The sequence below is a fragment of the Monodon monoceros genome, unplaced genomic scaffold, assembly GCF_005190385.1.
Source record: "Monodon monoceros isolate NGI ecotype Baffin Bay Population unplaced genomic scaffold, NGI_Narwhal_1 Super_Scaffold_5, whole genome shotgun sequence".
In the NCBI taxonomy this organism is placed as follows: Eukaryota; Metazoa; Chordata; class Mammalia; order Artiodactyla; family Monodontidae; genus Monodon; species Monodon monoceros.
Genome location: NW_021703782.1, coordinates 87,692,798 through 87,719,253, shown reverse-complemented (window position 1 = coordinate 87,719,253; position 26,456 = coordinate 87,692,798). Strand labels below are relative to the sequence as shown.

Here is a 26,456-nt window from a genome sequence, read left to right as displayed (position 1 = left end):
AAAAGCTGAGATGAAAAAAATCCAAATAAAAGCCAACACTGCTATTAAGATTTTTCTTTTAATATGCCATGAGATATCTTGATTGTATATTTTCCAAAGTACTTTTCCAGCCGCATCTCCCAGCCCTTCCAAAAGATTTCTCCAGTCTGTCCAATGCAATAAAGGATGCTAGATCATAGTTCTGTCCACCTTCTCTTTTTGAAAGCAAATAATCCTAAATGACTTTAATGGTCATACATTCTTATCTAATAAGGAAAAACATTTACAAAGATCAGAAACCCAGTTTTGAGACATTTGCATTAATTTTGAAATGAATCAGCATTTTGTGGGTTTTAAAAAAGGCAGCAGTTGGAATTCATGACTTGCTGACAAACACATTTCTGCTGAGGGAAGGGGAAGACAGGGATAGTGAATGCTGCATTTCTCCATTGGCCCCAAAGTGCTAATTCCACAACGGGATACATCAAAAGCAAACATGCAACTGTGGTTTTAAAACTTTTTACTGCAATATAACAATGAAGTAAACAGTAATTAGACACCTACCAATTTCCCCCCCCAAAACAAACCCAAAAAATGTAAACAGGAAAATAACTCTGCCTATACTTGTACAGCTTCTCAAATCATGTTAGAAGGGTCTCACATTCAATGATCAAGAAATTTAAAATAGCAGTAATTATTTTCATTTTAAGAAAAGACTCCCCCTCTCCCCCCTCAACCCCAAGTATTTACCATGAAAGAATGGGCTTTCTTACACATTAATTTTATACTTATTTGAAGCAGCAACAATAACCATCAATAATTTGGCATTTCTGTTTACAGTTGCTCCAATTTTTTTTTTTTTTAATTTCACAAAGCCATTATCCAGTGTTGCCATAAAATAGGGACTGTAGATTCTAGGTAGCAAAGATTCTTTCTGAAACCACTGTTAAGTCAAAGAAATATAAAGCAGGGCATTACACTAAATTTCTGGATCTAGTACACTAAAAAGAGTGAAACCTAGGAAAAGTTACCTACTGTTTTATAGAGGAAATAAAGACCTGCAAAAGCTGACTTTTGGTTGTATAATATTTTACACGCTGTGTGGATCTGCGGCATCTGCTAATTGAAGCAGACATGCACGGTATTTATCCCTGCCCTGTATCCTAGACCCCCCTCCCCACCCCCAAGAATCTACTACCTTATACCAAGTATTGTGGATATGAGCCCAAGTCATCCCAGACAATCCAGTGAACAAAGTTAGTGTAATGCACTGGTGTGAAGTGTGAGATAAAAAAAAGTCCCTTTCAATCTTCATCAAAGTTTTGCTGTAGAAGAAAATTGGCAGCCAAGTTCTCATTCTTCTCACAAGCAAAATATGCTTGTATCACAAGTCCTTCAGGAAATCCTAATGCCTTTAACTGGAAGAAAAGAAAGAAAACATATTATGGAGTCTAGCATAGCACTACTGACAGATCATCACTTGAAAACATACTATAAAGGACACAAAGAAGCTTGAGAATTTTACATGAATTCACCCCTATCTGAATATGGAGTCATTGTCCAATTCAAGGGGGTAGACAGAACCCAGGCCCTTTCCCGTAACCACCTACAAATTCTTTGTTCCTAGTTAAAGCTATTAGGCTAACAGATACTTTGATAACACTCGTTGGCATTAACACTAGAAATTAGCTTCTGTGGTGGTTTAAAAATAAATGACTTTACAGAAATCTGTAAATCAAATGGCTTTTAGTACATAAGTGGTGAAGCTATGGATGAGAGCAACCAGAGGTTGCTAATTATTTGTAAAGAGAGCCACATCTTTCATTAGGGTCATATATTACTCAACCTCCTTGCCTTATGAAACACTTCATACTACAAAAATGGGTGGTCAATTATTAGTAATATTACATGATATATTTTTGAAATCAAGACATATGGTGTTTGATTTTTATTTGCTTAATTTTTATAGCATTTTAAATGGTGATACGACCCATTTAATTTTTGTCTTCCTAGTCTATTAAACATCACTTGTAACTCAGTAATTGCTGCTATTAAAAGCCTTTAAACACTCAGGTCAACTGTCTAATTCCCTAGGTTCAGCCAAATGTTATTATGTCAGCCAAATGTTATTTATGAACCCCCTTCCTCAACTGTCTCAATCGTCTTGCATTAGACAATATCAAGAAATGACTTTTAAAAACTGGGCAAAAGTCCCGATTCAGCATGATTATATTCATCCATGAAAGGAGAAGAAACTCAAAAATGATTTTGTTACCTAGGTCTTGTCCAGATTAAAGCTGGGCTAGCTGAAGTAAAAGGTAGATAGGGCACGATCCAACTATATTGCTTCTACAAGACACACACTTTAGATTCAAAGACACAAATATGCTGAAAGTAAAAGGATGGAAAAAGATATATACCATGCAAACAGTTACAAAAAGAGAGCTGAAGTGGCTATATTAATATCAGACAAAACAGACTTTAAGATTAAAATTGGTACTAAAACAAAGGGCATTTTATGATGATAAAACAATCAGAAAGACTTCATTATAAACATAGAGAACAACAGAGCCCCCAAATACATGAAACAAAAACTGACAGACTTGAAGGGAGAAATAACCAATTCAACAATAGTTGGAGACTTTAATATCCCCATGTTCTATAATGCATACGAGAAGGCAGAAGACTGACAAGGATATAGAGACTTGAAAAATAGTATAAACCAACCAGACCTAATAGACATTTAGAGAACACTTAACAACAGCAAATTATACACCCTTCTCAAGTATACACAGAACATTCTCCATAAAGACCATGTTAAACCATAAAACAAGCCCCAATACATTTAAAAGGATTAAAATTATACAAATTATGTTATCTGACCACGATGGAATGAACTTAGAAATCAATAATAGAAGGAAATTTGGAAAATTCATAAATGTGGAAACTGATACAATCCTAAATAACCTACAGATCAAAGAAAAAAATGACAGAAGAAAATAGAAAATAGTTTGAGATGAATGAAAATAAAACCACAACACACTAAAACTTATGGGATGCTGCTGTAGCAGTGCTTGGAGGAAACCTTCTAGCTGTAAATATCTACAGGCATACCTCAGAGATACTGCAGGTTCGGTTACAGACCACTGCTATAAAGCGAATATCGCAATGAAGCGGGTCACACGAATTTTTGGTTTCCCAATGCATATGAAAGTTACGTTTACACTATACTGTAGTCTATTAAGTGTGCAGCAGCATCATGTCTAAAAAAAACAATGTACATACTTTAATTAAAAAATGCTTCATTGCCGAAAGATGCTAACCATCATCTGACAGCACAGGGTTGCCACAAACCTTCAATTTATAAAAAATGCAATTAACTGCAAAATGCAACAAAGTACAATAAAAAGAGGTATGCCTATGTATTAAGACAGATATAAAATCAATAATCTAAGCTTCAACCTTAAGAAACTAGGAAAAAAAAGAGAAAACTAAATCCAAGGCAAGCAGAAGGAGATAAAATAGAGACTAGAAAAAACACAGAATCAACAAAACCAAAAATTCTCACTTTTTTTCTTTAAATCAACAACACTGACAAACCTTTACCTAAACTGACAGGGAAAAAAAAAGAAATCTGAGGATTCAAATGACTAAAATCAAAAATAAATGTTGGAACATTACCACTTTTTATAGAAATAAAAACTACGTATCAGGGAATACTGAGAACAACTAAGTTGTTGTATGCCAACAAACTGATAACATATATGAAATAGACAAATTCCTAGAAAGATAAAAACCACCCCAATTGACTCAAGAAAAAAAGGAAAAATCTGAATAGCCCTATGACAAACAAAGAGATTGAATTAGTAGTCACAAAACTTCCCCAAAAGCCAGGCCCAGATAACTACACTGGTGAATTCTACCAGCCGTTTAAAGAAAAATTACCACCAATTCTTCATAAACTCTTCCAAACAACAGACGAGGAGGGAACTCATTCTATAAGGCCAATATTACTCTGATACCAAAACCAGACAAAGACATCACAAGAAAACTACAGACCAATATTCCTTATGAATACAGATGCAGAAATCCTCAACAAAATACTAGCAGGCCAATTCCAGCAACACCCCAGGAATGCAAGGTTAGGCCAACATACAAAAAAATCAATCAGCGTAATAAGGCATATTAACAGAAAAAGGGACACAACCATACAACCATATCAATCAACACACAATTTGACAAAATCCCACACCCTTTGTGATAAAAACATCCAACACACTAGGAATAGAACTTCTTCAACCTGATAAAAGGAATCTAATGAAACGCACAGCTAACATCAAACTTAATGGTGAAAGACTAAATGTTTTATTTTCCTCTAAGATCTGGAACAAGATAAAGATGTTGGCTCTCGCCACTGCTATTCAACTATACAGAGGCGGCTCTAGATAGGACAATTAAGCAAATATATATATATATATATATATATATATATATATAAAATATGTACATATTAATAATAAATAAAGGACATCCAGATTGAAAAAGAAGTAAAACTATGTCTACCTGCAAATGATATCTTACATATAGAAATCCTTAGGAACACACACACAAATTATGAGAATAAATGAGTTCAGAAAGGTTGCAAGATACACAAAATTAAATTGTATTTCTATATAACTAGCAATGAACAATCCAAAAATGAAATTAAGAAAAACAACTCTCTTTATAACAGCATCATAAAGAATAAAAATACTTAAATTTAGCAAACTGAAGACTAAAGAAATTTCTGAAAGAAATTATGGAAATTCAATATGGAAAGACATCCCATTCTGTGTTCATGGCTTGGTAAAGACTTAATATTGCCAACATGGCAATACTCCCCAAATTGATCTACAGAAAAAAACACAGTATCTATCAAAATTCTAGCCAGTTTTCTTTTTGCAGAAATTGGACAAGCTAATCCTAAAATTGATATGAAATTGCAAGGGAACCACAGAGCCGAAACAATCTTGGGAAAGAAGAACAAATATGGAGCTCTCACGCTTCCAGATTTCAAAACTTACAAAGCCAGAGTAATCAAGACAATGAAGGGCTGGCATAAGGATAAACATATAGATCGGAACAGAACTGAAAGCCCAGAAATAAACCCTCACATTTATGGTCAACATATTTTCAACAAGGATGCCAAGACAATTTAATGGGGAAAGAACAGTATTTTCAATAAATGGTGCTGGGGCAACTGGATATACACAGGCAAAGGAAATGGCTAGGCTCCTACACCTCACACCGTAAACAAAAAGTAACTCGAAATGGATTATAGGCATTTTACATTACATAAATGTAGTAAGAGCTATAAAACTCTTTGGAGAAAATAGAGGCTTAAATCTTCTGACCTTGGGTTAGGCAATGTTCTCTTCTATAACACCAAAAGCACAAGCAACAAAAGAAAAAATGTCTCCAACACAGAAATCAAGATTTGATAACTGTAACCTCAAAAAAAAGCTGCTCTAGAACAAGTGAGGCAATTGTCTATTTTCACTTCTATTTATCTGAGGGGGAAAAAAATAACACTGCAATATATAAAGTATCTTTTAAGAAATACATAGTTACAAACCTGAACACTTGATATGTTTGTCATAAACAAAGACTAATTATAGTTCCAATGATTTTCTAAGTATTAGGTTAAAATGCACTTTCTCTGATTTCCATCTCAAAACACTTTGTAGGATAAGACAGGGCAAGTACTATGATTTCCTATTTACAAATGTTAACAATGGGGTCTAGAGAAAAATGAATGACTAGTCACAGTATCATAAAAACTAGGTTACTGCAGTGACACATGTATGGGCAGACATAAGGATGAAAAGAGAATCAGGATACCAGGTTCTGATGTTTACTACACATGTATTTTATGAAAATATTCATATACATATCTATTTACATTTTAGAGACAACAGTGAAATAAAATTTTAAATATAAATTTAAAATGGATAATCTTGAATTGGGCATATACTTTAAGATCATTTTTCTAAAACATCAATGAAAATTTTAGTTTCTTGATATACTGATAACTATTTCATGCTAGACTGGTATTCAGTGCTAGTCCCTTGGCTTCACAAAGAACACAATGGAGAGCAGGGCTGAGAAGAGACTGTCTCCACTGCAGTCCCTAGGTTAATAATGCTCTATTTGGCTCTGTCCAGTAAGAGCTATCTACTGTGATGGAAACACTCTATATCTGGGCTATCCAGTGCAGGAGCCACTAACCCCATGTGACTACTGAGCATCTGCAATGTGGCTAGTGTGACTAGGAACCGGATTTCTAAGTTTTACTGAAACTCACCCTTTCTATAGCTTCTTTTTCCTGAGGCGTTACTTGAATGTAGTTCATATGACCACTTCCAGCTTCTGCAATTCCTCCACTGCCACCTCCACTGCCTCCTCCTTGACCACCAGCTTCTTGAACTGGTTCATTTAACATCTGAATAAAATGCTCCTGATGTTGGCTAATTTGCTGCAGTGATTTGAAGGACAGAGAAAAACAAGACATTGATATAAAGTATCTTCAGGAAAATAAGAATTCTAATACAAATAAGAGAGAAAGTTATAACTTTGCAACTGCATTATTTTAGAATGATTCTGGGTTATTCAGTCTCTGGAAGGATATGATTTCTTGTACATTAAAGAAACTTCGTATTTCTGAGGTAAACAGTGAAGAATTAAAAGAATCCAAATTCTCTTTCATAAACACTCCCACCACCCCCATCATTGTTAAAAAACTACTTGATGTATAAGAAAAAACAGAAGTTATATATAGGTATATATATATATTTTTTATCCTCCACACTAGTAGGCAGTAGAATGCTGTAACAGGGGTCCGTGATCCCCGGGCCATGGACCGGTACTGGTCTGTGGCCTGTTGGGAACTGGGCTGCACAGCAGGAGGTGAGTGAGCGAGCAGGCGGGCGGGCAAGCGAGCCAAGCTTTAACCGTATTTACAGCCGCTCCCCATTGCCCCCCATTAGCGCCTGAGCTCCGCCTGTCAGATCAGCAGAGGCATTCGATTCTCATAGGAGCGCAAACCCTACTGTGAACTGCGCACTCCTTATGAGAATCTAATGCCTGATGATCTGAGGTGGAGCTGAGGTGGTGATGCTAGCGCTGGGGAGCGGCTGCAAATACAGATTATCATTAGCAGAGAGGTTTGACTGCACAGAGATCATAATAAATCAACTGCTTGCAGACTCATATCAAAACCCTATCAGTGAGTGGCAAATGAAAACAAGCTCAGGGCTCCCACTGATTCTGCATTATGATGAGTTGTATAATTATTTCATTATATATTACAATGTAATAATAAGGGAAACAAAGTGCACAATAAATGTAATGTGCTTGAATCATCCCGAAACCATCATCCCCCAACCCCGGTCCATGGAAAAACTGTCTTCCACGAAACCAGTCCCCGGTGTCAAAAAGGTTGGGGACTGCTGCTATACAAAACTCAAATATTTCATGACCTGAGCATTAAAATAAGCCCACAGGGCTTCCCTGGTGGCTCAGTAGTTGAGAGTCCGCCTGCCAATGCAGGGAACACGGGTTCGTGCCCCTGTCTGGGAAGATCCCACATGCCGTGGAGTGGCTAGGCCCATGAACCATGGCCGCTGAGCCTGTGCTCCGCAATGGGAGAGGCCGCAACAGTGAGAGGCCCGCATACCACAAAAAAATAAATAAATAAAAATAAAATAAAATAAAATAAGCCCACAGGTATGTTTTCTATGAGGTAGTGCGCCACTAGTAATAAGCTTGGGAAAGAGAGACCTAGACAGTTAAACATTTCTTTTTGCTAGAGTTAGGTATGTTTTCTATGAGGTAGTGCGCCACTAGTAATAAGCTTGGGAAAGAGAGACCTAGACAGTTAAACATTTCTTTTTGCTAGAGTTTCTCAGATTCTTTAATAAAGTGTTTCCCAAACAAATATCTAACCCAACCCCCCACCCCCAATTCTCGTTTTATCAGTACATCTATCTATAGCATATTCTACTAAGTGCAGCTTAGAAGAACAGTTTATAGACTTGGTGAAGGAGAAGGGGTGCTCATGGACTTCTACAAAATGTGATATACTCTAAACCCATTTTTGGAAATTAACTGATTAAATAGTCACCTGCAGTAACTGAGGATTTTCTCGACCTATCTGTTGTAGCAATGCTGGAAGCAGGGAAGGATTCTGCTGAATAATTTGTCTCATCTGTTGAAACTGAGGCTGATTCCGTAAAAATTCAAGAGGGTGTCCTAAAATACACATGAACACTTTTAAACAAAAATAGCAATTACATATACAAACACAATCTAGACAGCAAACACTGTCAAGAAAAAATATGATTTGAATCCTCAGATGTATATAAAATGAAGTAAATAATGAAAACATCTTCAAACTGCACCAGCTCGCAAGTCTCATATTGCAGAAATTATTCCTATTAGCTAAGGTAGAGAGTACAGAACACTAAAAAAACACAAAGTTTTCCTACAATTGCCCTGGGCACTCAATATTATCAAGTAACACCGAGAACTTGTGCCCTTCGTGCACTCTATCAAAATAAAAAGTATTAAAAGTTGTTCTTGATGCTCAAAAGTTCCTAAGAAAAATATATACCAGGATTAAGAAACGCAAAAAAAGTACCTACTTTAATTGCATTCAAAAGAATCATGCTTTTGAGGTTGCTAAGAGTAATGAGAATTTAGATGTACACTGTCATCTAAATTATTCAAGACAATCATTCAAATTAAAAATGGCCACATCGGGCTTCCCTGGTGGCACCGTGGTTGAGAGTCCACCTGCCGATGCAGGGGACGCGGGTTCGTGCCCTGGTCCGGGGAGATCCCGCATGCTGCGGAGCGGCTGGGCCCGTGGGCCATGGCCACTGGGCCTGCACGTCCGGAACCTGTGCTCCGCAATGGGAGAGGCCACAGCGGTGAGAGGCCTGCGTACCGCCGGAAAAAAAAAAAAAAAAAAAAAAAGGCCACATCATATGGTTATTTATTCTTCTTTGGGTAACACCAGTTTTACAGAAGAAGAAAACGGACTCAGAAACTAAGTTACCCAATAACTGCCACTGAATGGGACAGCACCCCAAATCTGAACCAAAGCTGTGGCCTCCTCTTCTATTTCCATGCTGAATCTCAGGAAATGAGAGCCTATCCTCCGGGAGACTGCACACAAAGTGCTTAGGGATTTCTGTCAACCAGAGATGACTGCTATAATTAGAGCTAGGAAATACATAAAAGAATGGTCTCTTCAAAAGTAACAGTTTGAATTACTTTATCAATTTTACAAAGAAATAATGAAAGAGAACATTAAATAATTCCTAGGACTACCACGGGCTCCAGGCTTTGCTTTCTAGTCAAACCTTTGCCAATGGAAGAGTGGGTGCTGTAAAGACACCTGAATTCAAGCTCTGCTTTCACCTCTAGATTCAAGATATTAAACCTCCCAGGTTTTATTTCCTTGGTTCTATAATAACCATTAAGATCCTACTGGCTTTGAAGACATTTACTGGGAGAGAAAGAGACAAGGTGAGAAAACCGTTCCAAACGGCTTCAGAATATAACACTAAATGCAAACTGGAAAGCATCTCTTCCTTAGAATAAGCTAAACAGAATATGCCCTTTACCAAAACTGCAGTAATGATGTTTAATATAAATGAGAATATCTTTTATATCCACTTAGTATAATTTCTTTTGGGCCCTTCTCTAACACTGAATAGAGAATTTAAGAGTTACTGAGATGCTCTGGGAATGAACCTCATCTCAAAAGTATTTTAGATTAAATTATTTTTTACTAAAGATTCAGGACCATTTCCTCCCCACTGAAAGATTCCACTTTACCTCCAGAACTTGTTGTCGTAGTCGTTGCTGTCGTAGTTGCTGCTGCTGCAGCCACTGAAGACTGAGGAGCCCCAGTACTCGCTGCTGGAGGGGGGTCAACCACAGCCTGACTTTCTCTATCTCCGGGAATTCCCTATAACACAATTTCCAAGCTTTAAAATAGCTCATCATTCAAAGTTAGTTAAATATTACACAGAGTAAGAGACTTATGAACCTATTTAATATCCTTGTCTAATTTCTAAAAGCATCAAACAGATGTCTGCTTCAATTAAATGTAAAGGATCAAGACATACCTGAAATCTTCACATATTCAAATTAGATTAGAAATGGCCTCATTGTGGTATAGATAAACCCATACTACTATAATATACAGTAGCATTGTCCAACAGAACTTTCCATGATGATGTAACAGCTCTATATCTATGCTGTCCAATAAAATACCCATTAGCCCCAAGTAGCTACTGAGAACTTGAAATGTGGCTAATGGTACTAAGACACTTAAAATTTTAACTTACTTTTAATTTTCTTAAATTTAAATAGCTACTTGTACTTAATAGTACTCAACAGCTACCCTACTAGACAGTGTACATCTAGGATATAAAGTAAATAATTTTGCAATTAAAAAATACATCATGAAATGTTTATCCAGCAACACATGTTAACATCTAACACCAAAGTATTGGGCAAGACCCTAAACTTGCATAGAAGTAATGGTGTCTAACATTATATGGCTAATTATTTAAATTTTCAAAGTATCAACACAAATCTTATTAAAATTAGACATATCTGGCTTTTATGTTATATATCACTCTAATTGATTTTTGAACCTCACAGAGACTTTCACCAGCTCAGTGACAGAAAGGATTGTATTTTTAACCCTAGCCTTAAGATCATCCAAAGAGATTTTGATGCACACATGGCAGTTGTGAAGTGATCACTGGAAAAAGAGTCTAATGGAGACAGAGCAGGTGATGACAGCGGCCAAGTGAGGAGGATGTCCTCTACTGATCCATGGTTCTGAGAGAGTGTCATCCAGAAATGTATCACATACAAAAACTTAAAATTGATTATTCAAAAACTACAAAAAGTAAAGGGAATTCCCTAACGGTTCAGTGGTTAGGACTCCACACTTTCACTGCCGAAAGCACGGGTTCAATCCCTGGTCAGGGAACTAAGATCCCACAAGCTGCATGGCACAGCCAAAAAAAAAAGTAAATAGGTATAAAAGAATCTTAAATAATTAAGTATTTAGGTAATGCTTTTTCTAAGTTTGTGGCATTTATCTTCTGAAGTTATTATAACTTAAAACTGCACTAAGATTTTTGGAAAACCCCTATTTTGATAAGCGATTTATAAGACTTCTCATATATAACTTATTAAAGTCTTTATGAAATCTTCATAGATTTTGGAAGGAGAATAAAGGAGAAAATATTGTATTTGAATATGAGATGGTAATAGTAATTGCTTCCATTTCCCAGTAAATCAGAAGCCAAAATCATAAACATATGAAGAATGAACGGTAATAAACAGCAGGATAATGGCTGCCTATATTAGAAGTTTATTGTAGGCATTGCAAACAAATGTTTTTCACAATCCACCAATTCAAACCCTTAGATGAGGAGCTATCAAGTGCTAACAAACTATATAGACTGAGGATCCAAAAGCCTCCATCAAATTCTCAAACAAGTTTGTTAAACTAAAAAGTTAATCACCATTGCTACAGGTCTACCTCAAATTCTCATAGTATTTAGCCCTTTATTAGATCATTATTTCTCCTTTCCCATACACTCACCCTCACTTACACAGAAGTGTCAAAAACTAATAACAGTTAAAGGTAGCCCCTTTTTTCCAGTCTATGAAACAAACAGTAAATATATAAAACTTTAAACTGTTTCATGAACTTATCTCTCATCTATTCATTTGTATTTGATGCTAAATAGCAGCAACTGTGTAAAGAGTGATCCATTTTTTATACCTCAAAATTTCAAATCTATTAGATCAAAATATTTGATATCATTAAATTTATGCAGAATTCCAAATCAGGTATAAATTAAAGCCATTCTATGAAAGGAAAGGCAATATTTTAACTATTTATGTATTTTTGCGGGGAGGGGAGGAATGAGCGGCAACCACAAACAGATCCACAGTAACTATCAATCCAGTATGATTCCTCAATTTCAAACAAAATGATAATTAAATGAACTGCCAGCATTTTAAAGACTCTCAAGAGGACAATGGGAAAAAGAATTCAAATGATAAAATGATATGCTAAGAAAAGGTTTTGTGACTCTCATGTAAATAAGTAGGCAAATGACTGGTGGTAGAGAAGCACAGTTATCTGCTCATGACAGGGACTCTCCTGAAACTACGCTCTCAAAAGGAGTTTCTAACAGAAGTACAACTGGAAACAAAGGAATGGATTAAACTTGTGGATGGTATTCCCCAAAGAGTTAGGATCTGAGATGATATTTAAGGTAATTGAGACTTTTGATAATATTCCAACACACCAAGGAATTATAGAATAAAATGTTAAGACTAAAAAGTTAATCCAATGTTATTGCAAACTTCTACACTTTGCTTTTGACCCATGTCACATTTGTAAAACAGACATTCATTGTCATAAAATATCATGGGTTTCAGTCCATGCCCACAACAATCTATTTCTCAAAAACCTTCATTAGTAGAAAACAAAACCCAATAATTTATTCAAAATTCCCTCAACTGCTACTGACTATAAATAAGCTAACAGTTCAAATGCCAATAGAACCAGTCATAATATCATACATTAAATTAAATGCATGATGCTGTCAGGTAATAGGGAATGGACAGGAAGACAGTGAATTAAAGAGTCTACAACCTAAAACTTTTCCTAAATCTGGGATCTGAGTTGTCCAGATAAACCAGATTATCTGAACTTTTAAGTGAAATCTCCCAGTTTTTAAAAGCTGGCAACTAATTAAGAAATTTACACATAGTACAAAATTTGGCTTGGGCTTCCAACTTGAAACTTTTGCTCTAAATAGCACATCCAGCATTATGCTTGGCAGGCACTAAAATGTTGGATTCAATTAGATTTAAAATCTGCCCCACCCCTACCCCTCTAACACACAGCTGTCATCCTTTGAGGGTACTACTCCAAGTGGATAGCAAATTTTACAACCCATTTAGCCACGTTGTTTTCTAATTGAAAATCCTATCAAAATCTTTTAGAAGAGGTTACATTTTATTAACACAAAATGTTAACATACTAAGAAAAATAAAAGCGTTATGTAAATTATCTAGCATACATCATTATTATCTTCTGAATTGTTACTATCCCTTTAAAATCTCTGTTTCTTTGAGATTTTGTTCTTAAACAACTAGAACAAAGAAAGCAAAATGTTTCTCACCATTAAAAGATACTCCACTGCTCTGTCAGGGTTGTTGAAACTGGCTCTCAGGGCTGCAATTACTTGCTCTCGTTCGTAGCCCATTGACATGATCTCAGTTACCATATTCTCATAAGACTGACCTGTCACTAAAAAAAGGTGTGTGTGGGTGGAAGAAGGGGAAAGAAAAAGAAAATTTAATAAATAAACAATCTCCATGTAATGTGAGTGCATATATGTATACACTGTTTCAGGCACTACAGTGCCAGGAATACAAAGATGAGTAATCCACCCCCTCCCATCCCTGGAAACTATTAAGTAAGTCAGGTTACAAGGCAAAAGGGAATTAAGGTTGCTAATCAGCTGACTTTAAGATAGGGAAATCATCCTGGACTACCTGGGTGGGTCCGATGTAATCTTAAGGGTCCTCAAAAGTAGGAGGGAAGCAGATGAGAGGGTCGGAGAAATAGATGTAAGGAAGAGAGGGACAAAAGCAGGGTCAGAGATGCTATGCTGCCACCTTTGATGACAGAGGAAAGGGATGAGCCAAGGTATGTGGTCAGCCTCTAGAAGATGGAAAGGACACAGAACAAATTCTCCCCTAGAGTCTCCAGAAAGGAATGCAGCTCTGATTTTAGCCCAGTGAGCTCCATACCAGACTTCTAACCTACAGTACTATAATAAGATAATAAATTTGTTGTTTTATACCACTAAGTTGTGGTACAGAGCAGCAATGGAAAATACAGTGTTTAATACACGTAATAAAAATATCAAGTACAAGTGTAGCACAAACATAGAAAAGAATTAGCAAGTCAGGGCAGTCAGGGCAAACTGGAAGAAGAGACAGATGAACTGATTTTTGAGAACAAGTAGCAGGGACACTTCACAAAATCAATTGTGCTGTAATAAGCTGTTTTCCTTGGACACCTTCCGTTATCAAAGCAGAGGGGAAAAGGAGGTTGGAAGCTAGAAAGTTAGAATGCCCTATACCGTATAAAACTGGTACAATTATCCCTGTAAGGCATTTCTCACAGGATCTCTCCAACTCTGACTCACTCTTCATGGAAATGTCAGACAACACTCTCATTTAAAGAAAGCCAACTCTCTCCCACTAAACTTAAAGCTACCACACTTCTTGTCCATCTCCCACCCTTTCCTGCCCACCTAATTATCTTGATCAGCAGTTAACTATGTCCTAGAATGTCATCCTAAAAACAAAAACACGCCTCCCTTGACTGCATCCCAATTCTCTTTCAGGAATTGGTCCATCCGTCTGCTCTCCTCCCTTCACAGCCATAGCTGTCTGTACATGCCGTGTCCACTTCTCACATTCTGCTCACTCCACAACCAATACCAGCATGTGACTTTGGATCTCAAAGATTCCCCCTCAAACATGTCCCACCATTTATCATCTGCCTTCTCCACTTCAATTAGCAGCACCTCTATCCATCCAAGTGCTTGAACCAGAAACCTTGGTGATTTCAATTCCCTTTCCCCTCCTTTTGCATCTAATCCACTAGCATACCTGGTAGGTCCTATCTCTAAAATATATCCCAAACCTATCAAGCTTCCTCTTTCTCCCTGCCTTAACTCAAGACCAGTCCACAACAATCTCTGGTCTAGATTATGCCCTGCTTCCTCTCCTGCCCCCAAGCCTACGATCCATTCTTCAGCCAGTTGCAAAAGTGAGCTTTTAAGAAAGAAAACCTAATCTCATTTTGGGCTCCCAACCTCAACAACCCTGCATGTGCCACACTCCAAACAATCCATTTCTTGCTTCACAAGTCACAGCTTCTGCCCCAGGACCTTCACACACACCAGGCTTCTTTGATGGTCTGTTCCTTTACATGCTCCAGTTCTCAATTTAAATGCTACAGTCTCAGAGAGGTACTGCCTGACTAGCCTAAATATAAGTGCCTTTTGTTCTTCTTTATGGAAGCCATTAATTTTTTAAATATCATTTATCATGATTTGCAATTTATTTTATGTTTCACTCTATTTTCTTTCCCCCATCACAGGTTCAACCTTGCTAGGGACCATGCCATTTTTGCTTTACTGTTTCCCTGATATACAGGTGACAAAATCAGTTGAATGATTTTTTTCTGCAGAATTTTTTCTTATTTCATATAGTATATTACACTAAAACTCTGGTCTATCTAGCCCCCCAACCCAGTTTCATTGAGAAATAATTGACATACATCACTGTATAACTGTATAAGTGAAAGACATAGAGCATGACGGCTTGACTTACGTATATTGTGAAATGATTACAACAGGTTCAGCTAACATCCATCTTCTCACATGGATACAACAAAAAGAAAAAAATTTTTTCTCCTTGTGACGAGAACTCAGGATTTACTCTCAAAAACTTTCTTATATGCCATACAGCAATGCTAGCTACCTAGTCATCATGTTGTACACTACATCCCTAGTATTTATCTTATAACTGGAAGTTTGTACCTTTTGCCCATCTTCTTCCAACTTCCTATCCCCCATCCTCTGCCTCTGGAAACCACTCTGAGTTTGATGATTTGTTTTGTTGAAGAGTCTACATATAAGTGAGATCCTATAGGAGCTGTCTTTCTGACTTATTTCACTTAGCATAATAACTTCAAGTCCATCCATGTTGTTGCAAATGGCAGAAACTCCTCACTTTTTATGGTTGAGTAATACCGCATTATGTGTACACACACACACACACACACACACACACACACACACACACACAACCCCGCTTCTTCATCCATTCATCCATCGATGGACATTTAGGTTTGTTCCATGTCTTGGCTATTGTAAATAATGCTGTTATGAACATGGGGATGCAGGTATTTTTTCAAGTTAGTGCTTTCATTTCCTTTAGATAGATTCCCAGAACTGGAACTGCTAGATCATATGGTAGTTCCATTTTTAATTTTTGAGGAACCACCATGCTGTTTTCCATAGTAGCTACACCAATTTACAATCCCACCAACAGTTTACAAGGGTTCCTTTTTTCCACATCCTCACCAACAATTTGCTATACCTTGTCTTTTTGATGATGGCCATTTTAACAGGCCCGAAGTGGTATCTCATTGTGGTTTTAATTTGCATTTTCCTAACAACTAGTGATGTTAAGCATCTTTTTATATACTTGTTGGTCTTTTGTATATCTTCTTTGGAGAAATGTTTATTCAAGTACTTTGCCCATTTTAAATTGGTTTGGTTTTTTTTTTTGCTATTGAGTTGTATGAGTTCTTTATATATCATGGATATTAACCTCTTATTATATACATGGTTTGCAAATATTTTTTCCCATTCCGTAAGTTGCCTTTCTACTTTGTTGATGGCAAAATTTTCAATAAAGTTATCTAATAACTATGAAAGCATAGCTTAAAAAACTAAGTATCACTGAGCAAATTCAGCATTTGATATCTTGGTTTAGAGTAATGACTTTTCCCTACCTATTCCATAAAGTACTTAAGCTATTTTTATCTCTTAAAATACCCACTGATATAATTCTAGCACAAATCACTCAGGTGCCAATACACTTTCAGTAATCTAGTTCCCAGAAACAGAAAATATTATCAATAATAAACAAAATTAAGAGTTGTGGAGTATCATAACTGTACTATTTTAACATAGTGTTTCTCATTTAATTCTTACAGGAACTCTATAAGAAAGGTTTATTTTCCCTTCCTTTTAAAGATTATGAGGCTGAGGCTTAGAAAGATTAACAATTTGATCAACGGCTGTTAAGTCATGGTGCAGAGACACAAACACAAGCTGTCTGGACTCCAGAGCTCCCATGCCTCTCCTTGATGCTATGCGTCCTAAAATCACACTTCTTAGTCAAGTTATAAAAACTCAAAAAGAAATGCCTACACTCAAGTTTGATACTCTTTAGATCCTGAAAGTATGAGGGAAATGACTCCTAGAAAAATTAGGGGCAATGAGCAACATGAGACAGAGCTAATGATGAAGTGATGAAGAAGATGTCATTAAGAATGAGTTTTGGGGGACTTCCCTGGTGGTTAAGAATCCGCCTTCCAACACAGGGGATGTGGGTTCGATCCCTGGTCAGGGAACTAAGATCCCACAGGCCGCAGGGCAACTAAGCCCGCATGACGCAACTACTGAGCTCACGCACCACAACTAGAGAGAAGCCCACGCGCTGCAACAAAGAGCCTGCACGCCGCAATGAAAGATTCCGCATGCCGCAACTAAGACCCAACACAGCCAAAAATAAATAAATATTAAAAAAAAAAAAGTCTTGTACTTATCTTCTAGATTAGGAGGTGCTGTGAAAGGAACAATGACCTCATTTAGATTTGCCTTTTAGAAACTCCACTGTGGCAGGGAATAGACCAGCTAAAAGAGGGTAACAGAAGAGCATCAGTAAGGTAAGGACATGAACCAAGGCAATTAAGTGGCAGTAGAAACAAATATTCCGGAGACTTTAGGAAGGAGGATCAATAGGACTCCTGGCCTCACTGGGCCAAGAGAGGCAGAGGGTCAAGGTTGATGCCAATACTTTGGTAGAGAGTGGAAGATGATGCAAGCAAGAAGGGAACAAAGGAGAAGAATCAGATGGGGGAATTAAAAATTAATAAATTTGGAACCTAAGGAGTTTGTGGAGGTTATAGGTTTTCCAGCTGGCAGCTTGAAGAATGAGTCTGGGAAGTCAGAGGGAGATATGTTCTAGAGTTTTAATTTTGAGAACGCTTGTAGTACAGTTAACCCTTGGACAATATGGGTTTGAACTGCACAGATCCACTAATAATCAGATTAAGTCTATTCCTAGTACACTACTACATGATCCATAGTTGGTTGACTCTGCAGAACCGTGGATACAGAGGCCTGACTGTAAAGTTATAGATGGATTTTTGACTACATGGGGTTGGTGCCCCTATCCCCTGTGTTGTTCAAGTGTCAACTGTATATGGGTGGTATTTGCCATTCCCATGTCTGAACTTTGAACTATGACCTAGAGCAGAACCAAAGAAAACTCATACATTTAAAAGCCAGGTGAGATAGAAAGAATTAACCAGAAAGCCTGAGAAGGAATAGTCAGAGGTACGGTTCAAGAAAAGAGTGGTGTCACAGAAGTCAAAGAAGAAATATTTAAAGAAGCAAGGTATCAACACAAAGACTGGATAAATTAAAGATGAAAGAGTAAAGGGGTCTCGAGACCATACAGTTGAGAACTGCTGTTCTAAGAGATGCAAGGTGTAAAAGGTAAGACACCACGACCAGAGACTAGAGCAGGAGCAACTAGAGCTGTGGACTCCTGGGCTTCCGCCCAGCAGCATCAGTGCATTCCAGCTGAAGCAGCAACGGCAACAGCCACAGCCTCCGACAGCAGCAGGGGCACGTGCTAGCTGGTTTCAGCTCTGAGGCTACAGAGCCCTTTACTCATCTCTGGGTAATCTTGAGCTGTTCCAGCACCTCTGCAACAATCTCCTAAGATTAAGCCTTTTCGTGTTTGAAATAGAGTGATTTCTGTTTTCCTGATTGTTGGACACTAACTCATATGAAGCAGAGTAATCCCAGAAAACAGTCTCTCAAAGATAGGAATGTGGGTTTGGTACATCCAGGTGATCTTAAGTTGATTAAACAACTATTTTGCCCCTATGTGCTATGGGAAATCAGCCAGCCATTTTCCATGGCAATGAGGGCACCATGGAGTTCAAGTTCAATTAGGTCAGAGGGCCAATCCCATATCTTGTGAGATACTACTGCTGTTGGAACCTTGCTGCTGTAGCAGCTAAACAAGGAATCCAGAAGCCCATACTCTACTGAAGCTGCCATTCCCACCTGTTCCCAGCCTTCTACCTCCCTACCATTTCATGTAGTACAGAAGAGTACCAAAGGGAAGGAATGGGGTTGCCACCCAACAGACCAATAATGAGTACTTATAGCAGGCACTGTACCAGGTATAGTTACAGTGGGAAAATGAGCAAAAAACCCCAAATTGATTTTGACAGATTAGATGTGAAGGGAAGGATGGAAAGACATTATTCAACAGGTAAAACTGAAAGTCGGGATAAAAAGGCACTTTCACTGCAAGTACAATACAAGCAACAAGATGCAGATGGGGACCTATAAGGCTACAAGGTGGAATGAAGGCTGGAGGTGAATAAAGATGAAATGTGAGACAGATTTAGTAACATCTTATACTCATTTCAAAGATACTTTGTAATAAACCTGTACACAGATCAAACTTTGTTAAAACCTCATTTAAACCCCACATTTGGAAAATGGAAAACTATCTGCTTTAAGGCAAGAAGTATGCTTAACTCTAACAATACAATTTAAAGGATTCAATATATAAAACATTAACTTACAAAAGTCTTCAGTAACATCAACTGAATTATCTAAATCATTTAGCCGCCTGATTGTAAGGAACCATGAAAATGAACATTTTCCTGATCTAGAAAAATGAAACTTAAACCTCCTCTCTGTCTCTTACAAGGTAATTTACAATGTAGATACTTACCAAGTGCACTTGTTGCATCTTCAAAAAGGTTTGACCGAGAAGAATCACCTGATGTACTGTAAAATGTTTTCAGAAAATCATGTATCAGAAAGTATGTAAAATCTACCTTAAAGTTTAGTAGCTATCCAATTTGTAGAGATTCTTTGATTTTAATTGAATGTAGAAGTCTGGCTACAGTGTTCAAAAAGGCTTCCAGATTAAACCCCAAAGCTTTATCCATAACATTTATGGCATGGGAAGAATTTTCAATTTTAATACTCATTCTGTTCTGCAAATCCATCATTTAAAATGTCCAAAGATATAAAAGAACATCCTTACAGAGAGCTTACCATTTAAGGAATACAAAAAAGATAACATACAACTAATTCCCTGAAAGAATTTACAAGAAAAATTAAATAATCTATAAGTCAAGTCACAGTAAAAGAAATATCAAAAGCTGTATATGATAAACAGCACATGCAGAAACTGCATTAGGCTGGAAAGGCCTGGGAAGTCTTTACATAGTAGAATTTCATTAGGTCTTATAGTTAAGTTCTGAACACAGAAACTGCAAGAAAGCCTTCAGGTCAAGGAACGCAGCATAAACAAAAAGATGCAGAGGCAGGATAGACCCAAGCTGTAACCAAGTTTTAAGCCAGTTTAGAAGGACTAAGTTTTGTTAGGCAATTGCAGAAGATGAGTCTAGAAAACAAAGAAGACACAAACACAATAATGGAAGACCATAAAGAGAAGGCCAAAGAAAAATAAACTGAGGTTTACAAAAGTGGTAAAGACAGCAGTTAGCAGTTTTGAGTAAAACATACATACAACACAATACACACATATACCTCTGTCCCAATTTTAGAAACAAAACACAGTAGACTTCAGTTCTGAGAAAACCCTACATAGTAAGAGTAACGGAAATACCTAAGTTTGAATTCATAAATTACTTTGTAAGCCTCAGTCAGTTCTTCACCAATACAATGAGGTCAACAATGGTACCCATGTATCCCTAAGTGCTGTGGGTAGGGTTACTGCTGGTAAAGTGCTCAGCAAAGTGCCTGGTATAACACTCAACATGATTGTTATGATTAAGACAATACTTTGGTATAATTTTTAACGTATCTTCATCAACTAGATAGTAAAATTAACATGTAGAAGGCAAAATTTCAAAAAGAACTATATACTACAGTTCTATACTATATATATAGGAAAACAAATTATCCTGCCTTAGACCTGACCTGTGTCTTGTTGTTGTGTGTTTGAACAATTACTGCATGTCAGCAGAACTACAACTGCCTAAATTTTCCCCAGGGGTGCATAGTATTCCATTTAATTGACCAAATCAAACTATAAAGACATTTTTTGTTTGGTTTCCAACCTTTAAATTCTTTCTGTAGTCAAATGTATTAATCATTCCTTTTAAGACTTTTTTGGGTTAAGATTATTTTCCCATGCTCTCCTCTAGTTTATGGTTTCACTTTTACATTAAATCCCTATCCATCTAAAATTTATTTTTATGAGTGTAAGATGTGATCCATCTTTTTTTTACCTCCAGATGGCTAGACATTTATCCTAATAGCATTTTCCCCACAGTGGTCTGAAATTACATTTTTATCTTATATTAAGTCTCTGTATGTATTTTGTTCTGTTTCTAGACTACTATTTCACCAAGCAGTCTTTCTAGTTAAGAGCCATACTAAATTGTAATCATTACCATGCATAATACATTTTACTATCTGGTAGAATTAGACCCCTTTGTTACTGTTCTTTTATAGAACTATTTGTGCTATTTTTGCACATTGTTTTAAAATTTCTTTTTAAACATTACAGATAAGACTGAGATACCGTTTAACCACCATTCAATCTTGATTCTGCCTCAACACTCCTCCCCTCCCCATCCGCAGAGGAAACCACTTTATCAGTTAGTGTGTTGTCCCTCTGCTACTGTTTTTCTACACATTAATATGCCACCCACAGAAAATATGCAATGTTGTTATGTGGCTTTTGTTTGGTTTGTGGTTATTGCCTATACTGTTCTGCAATCTGCTATTTTCACTTGATAACAAAGCCTTGAAACCACATTTATTTAATATGCATATATACTGCATACTTTAACTGGCCTGTCGTATTGGATATCAGAGCTCCTCAAACTATAAGAAGCCTAAAAATTCACCAGGAGAGCTTGTTAAAATACAGATCTCTAGGACCCACGCCCAGAAATTCTTATTTAGAGGTCTAGGGTGGCGCCTAACAATTAATTTCAAACAAACTCCCAGTGATGCCGATGTTGTCTATTCACTACCACACTTGAATAGCACAGTTCTCTTAATACAAATAACATGTCGAGTCATGCCCTTACTAATGGATATTTAGGTTGGTTCCAATTCGTCCTCAGTTACAAGCAATACAGCCCTTGTGCACAAGTGCAGTTTCTCTAATGTAGATATCAACAAGTGGAATTTGCACTGCAATATGTGGTTTTTAAAGAACAAAACTGACCTAAAGAAACAAATCCCTAATAATGAAATGTCAGGCCAGGGTGATAAACAAACTTTCTGACACTCCTCAAAATTCATACCAGCGTATCTCCTGATAATTATCTCACTGAGTTCTGTGCTTTATAAGACACTAAATGTTTTATAGCACAAATGAAGAAACTAAGGCACATTTAAGCAGCTGGTTTTCTGAGCTTCCCTCCCTTCCCTTTCTGTGCTATCCTTCTCTGAGGTGTATAATTTCGGGAAATAAGAGTATAGGGTTGGACTTCCCTGGTGGCACAGTGGATAAGAATCCGCCTGCCAATGCAGGGGACATGGGTTCGAGCCCTGGCCTGGGAAGATCCCACATGCCGCTGGGCAACTAAGCCCGTGCGCCACAACTACTGAGCCTGCACTCTAGAGCCCGTGAGCCACAACTACTGAGCCCACGTGCCACAACTACTGAAGCCCGCGCACCTAGAGCCTGTGCTCCGCAACAACAGAAGCCACCGCAATGAGAAGCTCACACGCTGCCAACGAAGAGTAGTCCCCGCTCACCGCAACTAGAGAAAGCCACACACAGCAACTAAGAACCAAAAGCAGCCAAAAATAAATAAATAGATAAATAAATATATATTTAAAAAAAAAAGTAAAAGGTTGGTGTACAAAGCCCAAGTAAGTAGGCAACTCTGGAGTCTGCTTTTCTGACCATCAACTCCTTTATGTAATCTCTATGGGTCTGAAAAGATAATCCTGACTCTTGAGAACAGATGAATAAAACTGTACCCCCAAGAAGAAATAAAAAGAATAGAGATAATAAAAAAACTTGAATTGATGATATTAGCACATTAAAATGGATTGATCAATTTGAGAATTCTTACACTATGGAGCTTTTTAAAAGGAGCTTAAAGCAATTAAGAAAATAAGATATACTGTACCAACTCAAGACATATTTAATTAAGTTTACAATGTTTAAATGATTTGGAAAACCAATTTGTGAAATTTATAAGTTCCCTCCCATACACAGAAAAGATGTAACAGCCTTTAGATGCAATAGCATAGGCCGACTCTGGGTTGTCTCCCACTAGTTAAGGGTGATTGTATGCAATTCTAGCTGCACGTGGGAGAAGTACCAAATTAGGCAACAGTGTTTCAGAATGCCTAAAGCAAAGTACAGCAGGCTGACATAGGGAAAATATTTTACTACCTGAACCTGTGTTCTCTTGGGGAATTAGATCCTTGAAAAGAGGCCCGAAGCAGTAACAAACCAGGTGACTCAAACCCCTCCCAACATGGCTGACTGACTCAAAGAAACGGCACTCAAAGACAGAACACTAAAATGAAAGATGATGAGAAAGAATTCATGACTAAATTCTTTCTCATCATTGTATTTATCACAGACATCCTTCTATGTCAGTGTTTCCAAATGCTGCATAGTTTTCCATTGTGACTGGTCCTAATTCCAGGACTCTACTGCCACTGAGGTCCTGAGTTGCACCAAAGTCACAAAATACAAACCGCTTGCTTCAGTGCCAATACATACTGGACACAAAGCAACTCAGGCTCTCAGATAAAGAAGAGATTCCCGTGTATGATTTCCAGCCAAGAGAACTGAAGCATTGTTTTGGTTATTTTATTTATCATTGGGGAAAAAAACCTTTGTCACAAACTACTCAATAATCCTAACTGCCAACTTCCCACAAGAACTTTTTTTTGCTCCCCAAATATCCCAGCACTTTTTCTTCTGTTCTAAAGATCTACATAGGCAAAAACTTAAATTTCTATACAACTTCACAAAGATGTAGATACTTACTCAGCACATACTGTGTGCCATGTGCTATATCATATCTTTTACTTATTTCATTTAATCCTTATAACAACTCTATGAGATAGGTCCTGCTGTCATCCACATTTTACAGATGAGGAAAAATCCAAAGACGTTAATTTCTTTTCTAAGGTTAAGACCTAACAAATGTTAGACCCAAACACAATACTACGTAGCAACTGGAAAAATTTACTGACATGGTAGGATGTTTATGATAGATGTGACAATAGTGAAAGAATATAGGTCAAATATAATAATGATTGGGGGAAAAATGTCAAGTTATTTATAATGTGTCAAGCTATAATATACTGTCAGATTATTTTATAATTCTCCTTCTTTTTGGTCATTTGTATTTCCTAACTTTTCTACACAAAATGAATAATGACTTTGACCCCTTTCCCTTCCCCTGGGAGAAAAAAAAACAATGCAGAGTATACAAATTCAGATTACCAAACAGACACAAGCATACTGCTTTAGTCAGGGTTCAAAGTTTAGAAAAAATTTAACATAGTAGATAGAAAGTTAGTTTGATCAAAACAATAATCAAAATAAATACATTCATGAAGTCACTTTTATGAACATATTCCTATACAATTTCCTAGAATCCAGTTCTTACCTGTCAGTTGATGTTGGGCTAGCGGCCACTGGTGTTTCTGCTGGCTTTTCTGCAGGTTTCTCTTGTTTTGTTGCACTAGCAGGTGCAGGTTCAGAAGACGCTGTCGTTGATGCTGGAGTGACAGATGCAGGTGTGGGAGTGGGAGCCAAAGTGGGGGCAGGGGTTGGGGCCTGAACCACAGTTGGTGCTGTGGAGGAACTAACTGTGGTAGTGGTGGCAGAATTTGATTGCTGAGTTGTAGCTGGTGCTGGTGTTGTCACTGCTTTGGGCTAAACACATTACAAATCAAAATAATGCATTATGACAAAACACTGCATTATTACCTGATCTCTGGATGCTACAAACAAACATAACACTAATACAAGTTTGTAACTTGAAAATAATTTTGTAAGGTGACATAATGAGTGATCAATAGCAGCAATCTGAATCACTATTTATGTTATTATTTCAAAGCTGATGAGAGCATATATATTAACTATTAACTTCCATTAGCTTTAGCCAATGGTTTCAGTCTTCGGATCATTATGAAAAAGAACCAAAAGAAGCAAATATTTTAAAACGTACAGAATGTGTATCCAGAAAAAGAACCACATAATTCCCCCCCAAAACTTCACAATTAAAGTTTCTTGGTTACAACTTCAAAGTATTTATCGTCATTTGAAAGCAACAAAAATAACGTTCTTGAAATGAAAGTATAAACAGAAGTATGATTAATGAACATGCCAGAAAGTCTACTGTATTTTAGAGGAGGGAAGAAAATCCCAATATTGACTACAAGCCAATAGGTGTAAGTACAAAGAGATTAACATAACTTTTGAGATGTATATACAGTTAAACCGACAAATAAAGGCCAAATAAAGTTACAACCGCATGCTCAGCACTTTCTGAACTAGAATCAGAGCCATAAACATTCCCACCAAGCAAAAAGCAATTACATATGGGTAAAAATCATATTATATGAGTTTTATTCTTCTACAGCCTATCAATACTCACTACCTGCTTAGCTCATAACTTACCTAAGGTGAAAAGGTAACTGATTTGATGGAAGATGAGATTAAAATTCAATATAATTTGCCCCAAGTATAAATCAACAAACTGTAAATGCAATGAGTGGATTTGTGCCTTGTTCTATTTGAGCTAGTATAGAGTGTACTGGAAAAAAGTGCCTTGTGCAAGGTAGGGGGATGGGACTTACCTATCCTGCTTCACTCTTAGTTATGTTCTAAATAGTCAACGTTACTATAATACTAAAGGAAATAAGACCATAACAAATACATACCCAAATGTGTGGCTACCACATTTTCCACTATGTACTATGTATGATAAAACTAGACAAGGGAATACTATTCAGCCTTAAAAAGGACAGAAATTCTGGCACATGCTACAATGCGGATGAACCCTGAAGACATTACACTAAGGGTAATAAACAAGTCACAAAAGGACAAATACTGTATGATTCCACTTATACGAGGTATGAAAAGTAGTCAAATTCATAGAAAGGAGAACAGTGGTGTCAGGGGCTGGGGGGCGGGGGAAATGGGTAGTTACTGTTTAACAGGTACAGAGTTTCAGTTTGGGAAAATGAAAAAAGGTTTAGAAACAGATGGTGGTGATGGCTACACAACAATGTGAATGCATTTAATGCCAATGAACCAAACACTTAAAAATGGTTAAATCTGTAAATTTTGTGTTGTGTACCACAATTTTTGAAAAAACTAGATGAGGCAAAGTTTCCTCATATGATTCTGTTCCTGTGTATTTAAAGTTTAACATTTAATAAGTGCTTAAATATAGCAAAATCAATATGGTTCTTAATAGATTTAAAAAAATTAAGTCCAGTACATATAAACTG

At 37.0% G+C, this 26,456-nt stretch overlaps 1 protein-coding gene across 1 annotated transcript in view; it reads right to left on the bottom strand.

The window, feature by feature from the left end:
• Nucleotides 1-1,051: 1,051 nt before the first annotated feature.
• Nucleotides 1,052-26,456, bottom strand: part of RAD23B (RAD23 homolog B, nucleotide excision repair protein) — a 43,347-nt gene continuing 17,942 nt past the window's right edge. The window contains exons 5-11 of the mRNA XM_029202678.1: nt 24,605-24,873; nt 19,705-19,760; nt 13,251-13,378; nt 9,862-9,994; nt 8,141-8,268; nt 6,323-6,493; nt 1,052-1,397 (exon numbers count right to left, since the gene is read on the bottom strand). Coding sequence (XP_029058511.1) covers nt 1,284-1,397; nt 6,323-6,493; nt 8,141-8,268; nt 9,862-9,994; nt 13,251-13,378; nt 19,705-19,760; nt 24,605-24,873 — 999 coding nt within the window. The 3' untranslated portion in view covers nt 1,052-1,283. The remainder of the gene's footprint in view (nt 1,398-6,322; nt 6,494-8,140; nt 8,269-9,861; nt 9,995-13,250; nt 13,379-19,704; nt 19,761-24,604; nt 24,874-26,456) is intronic.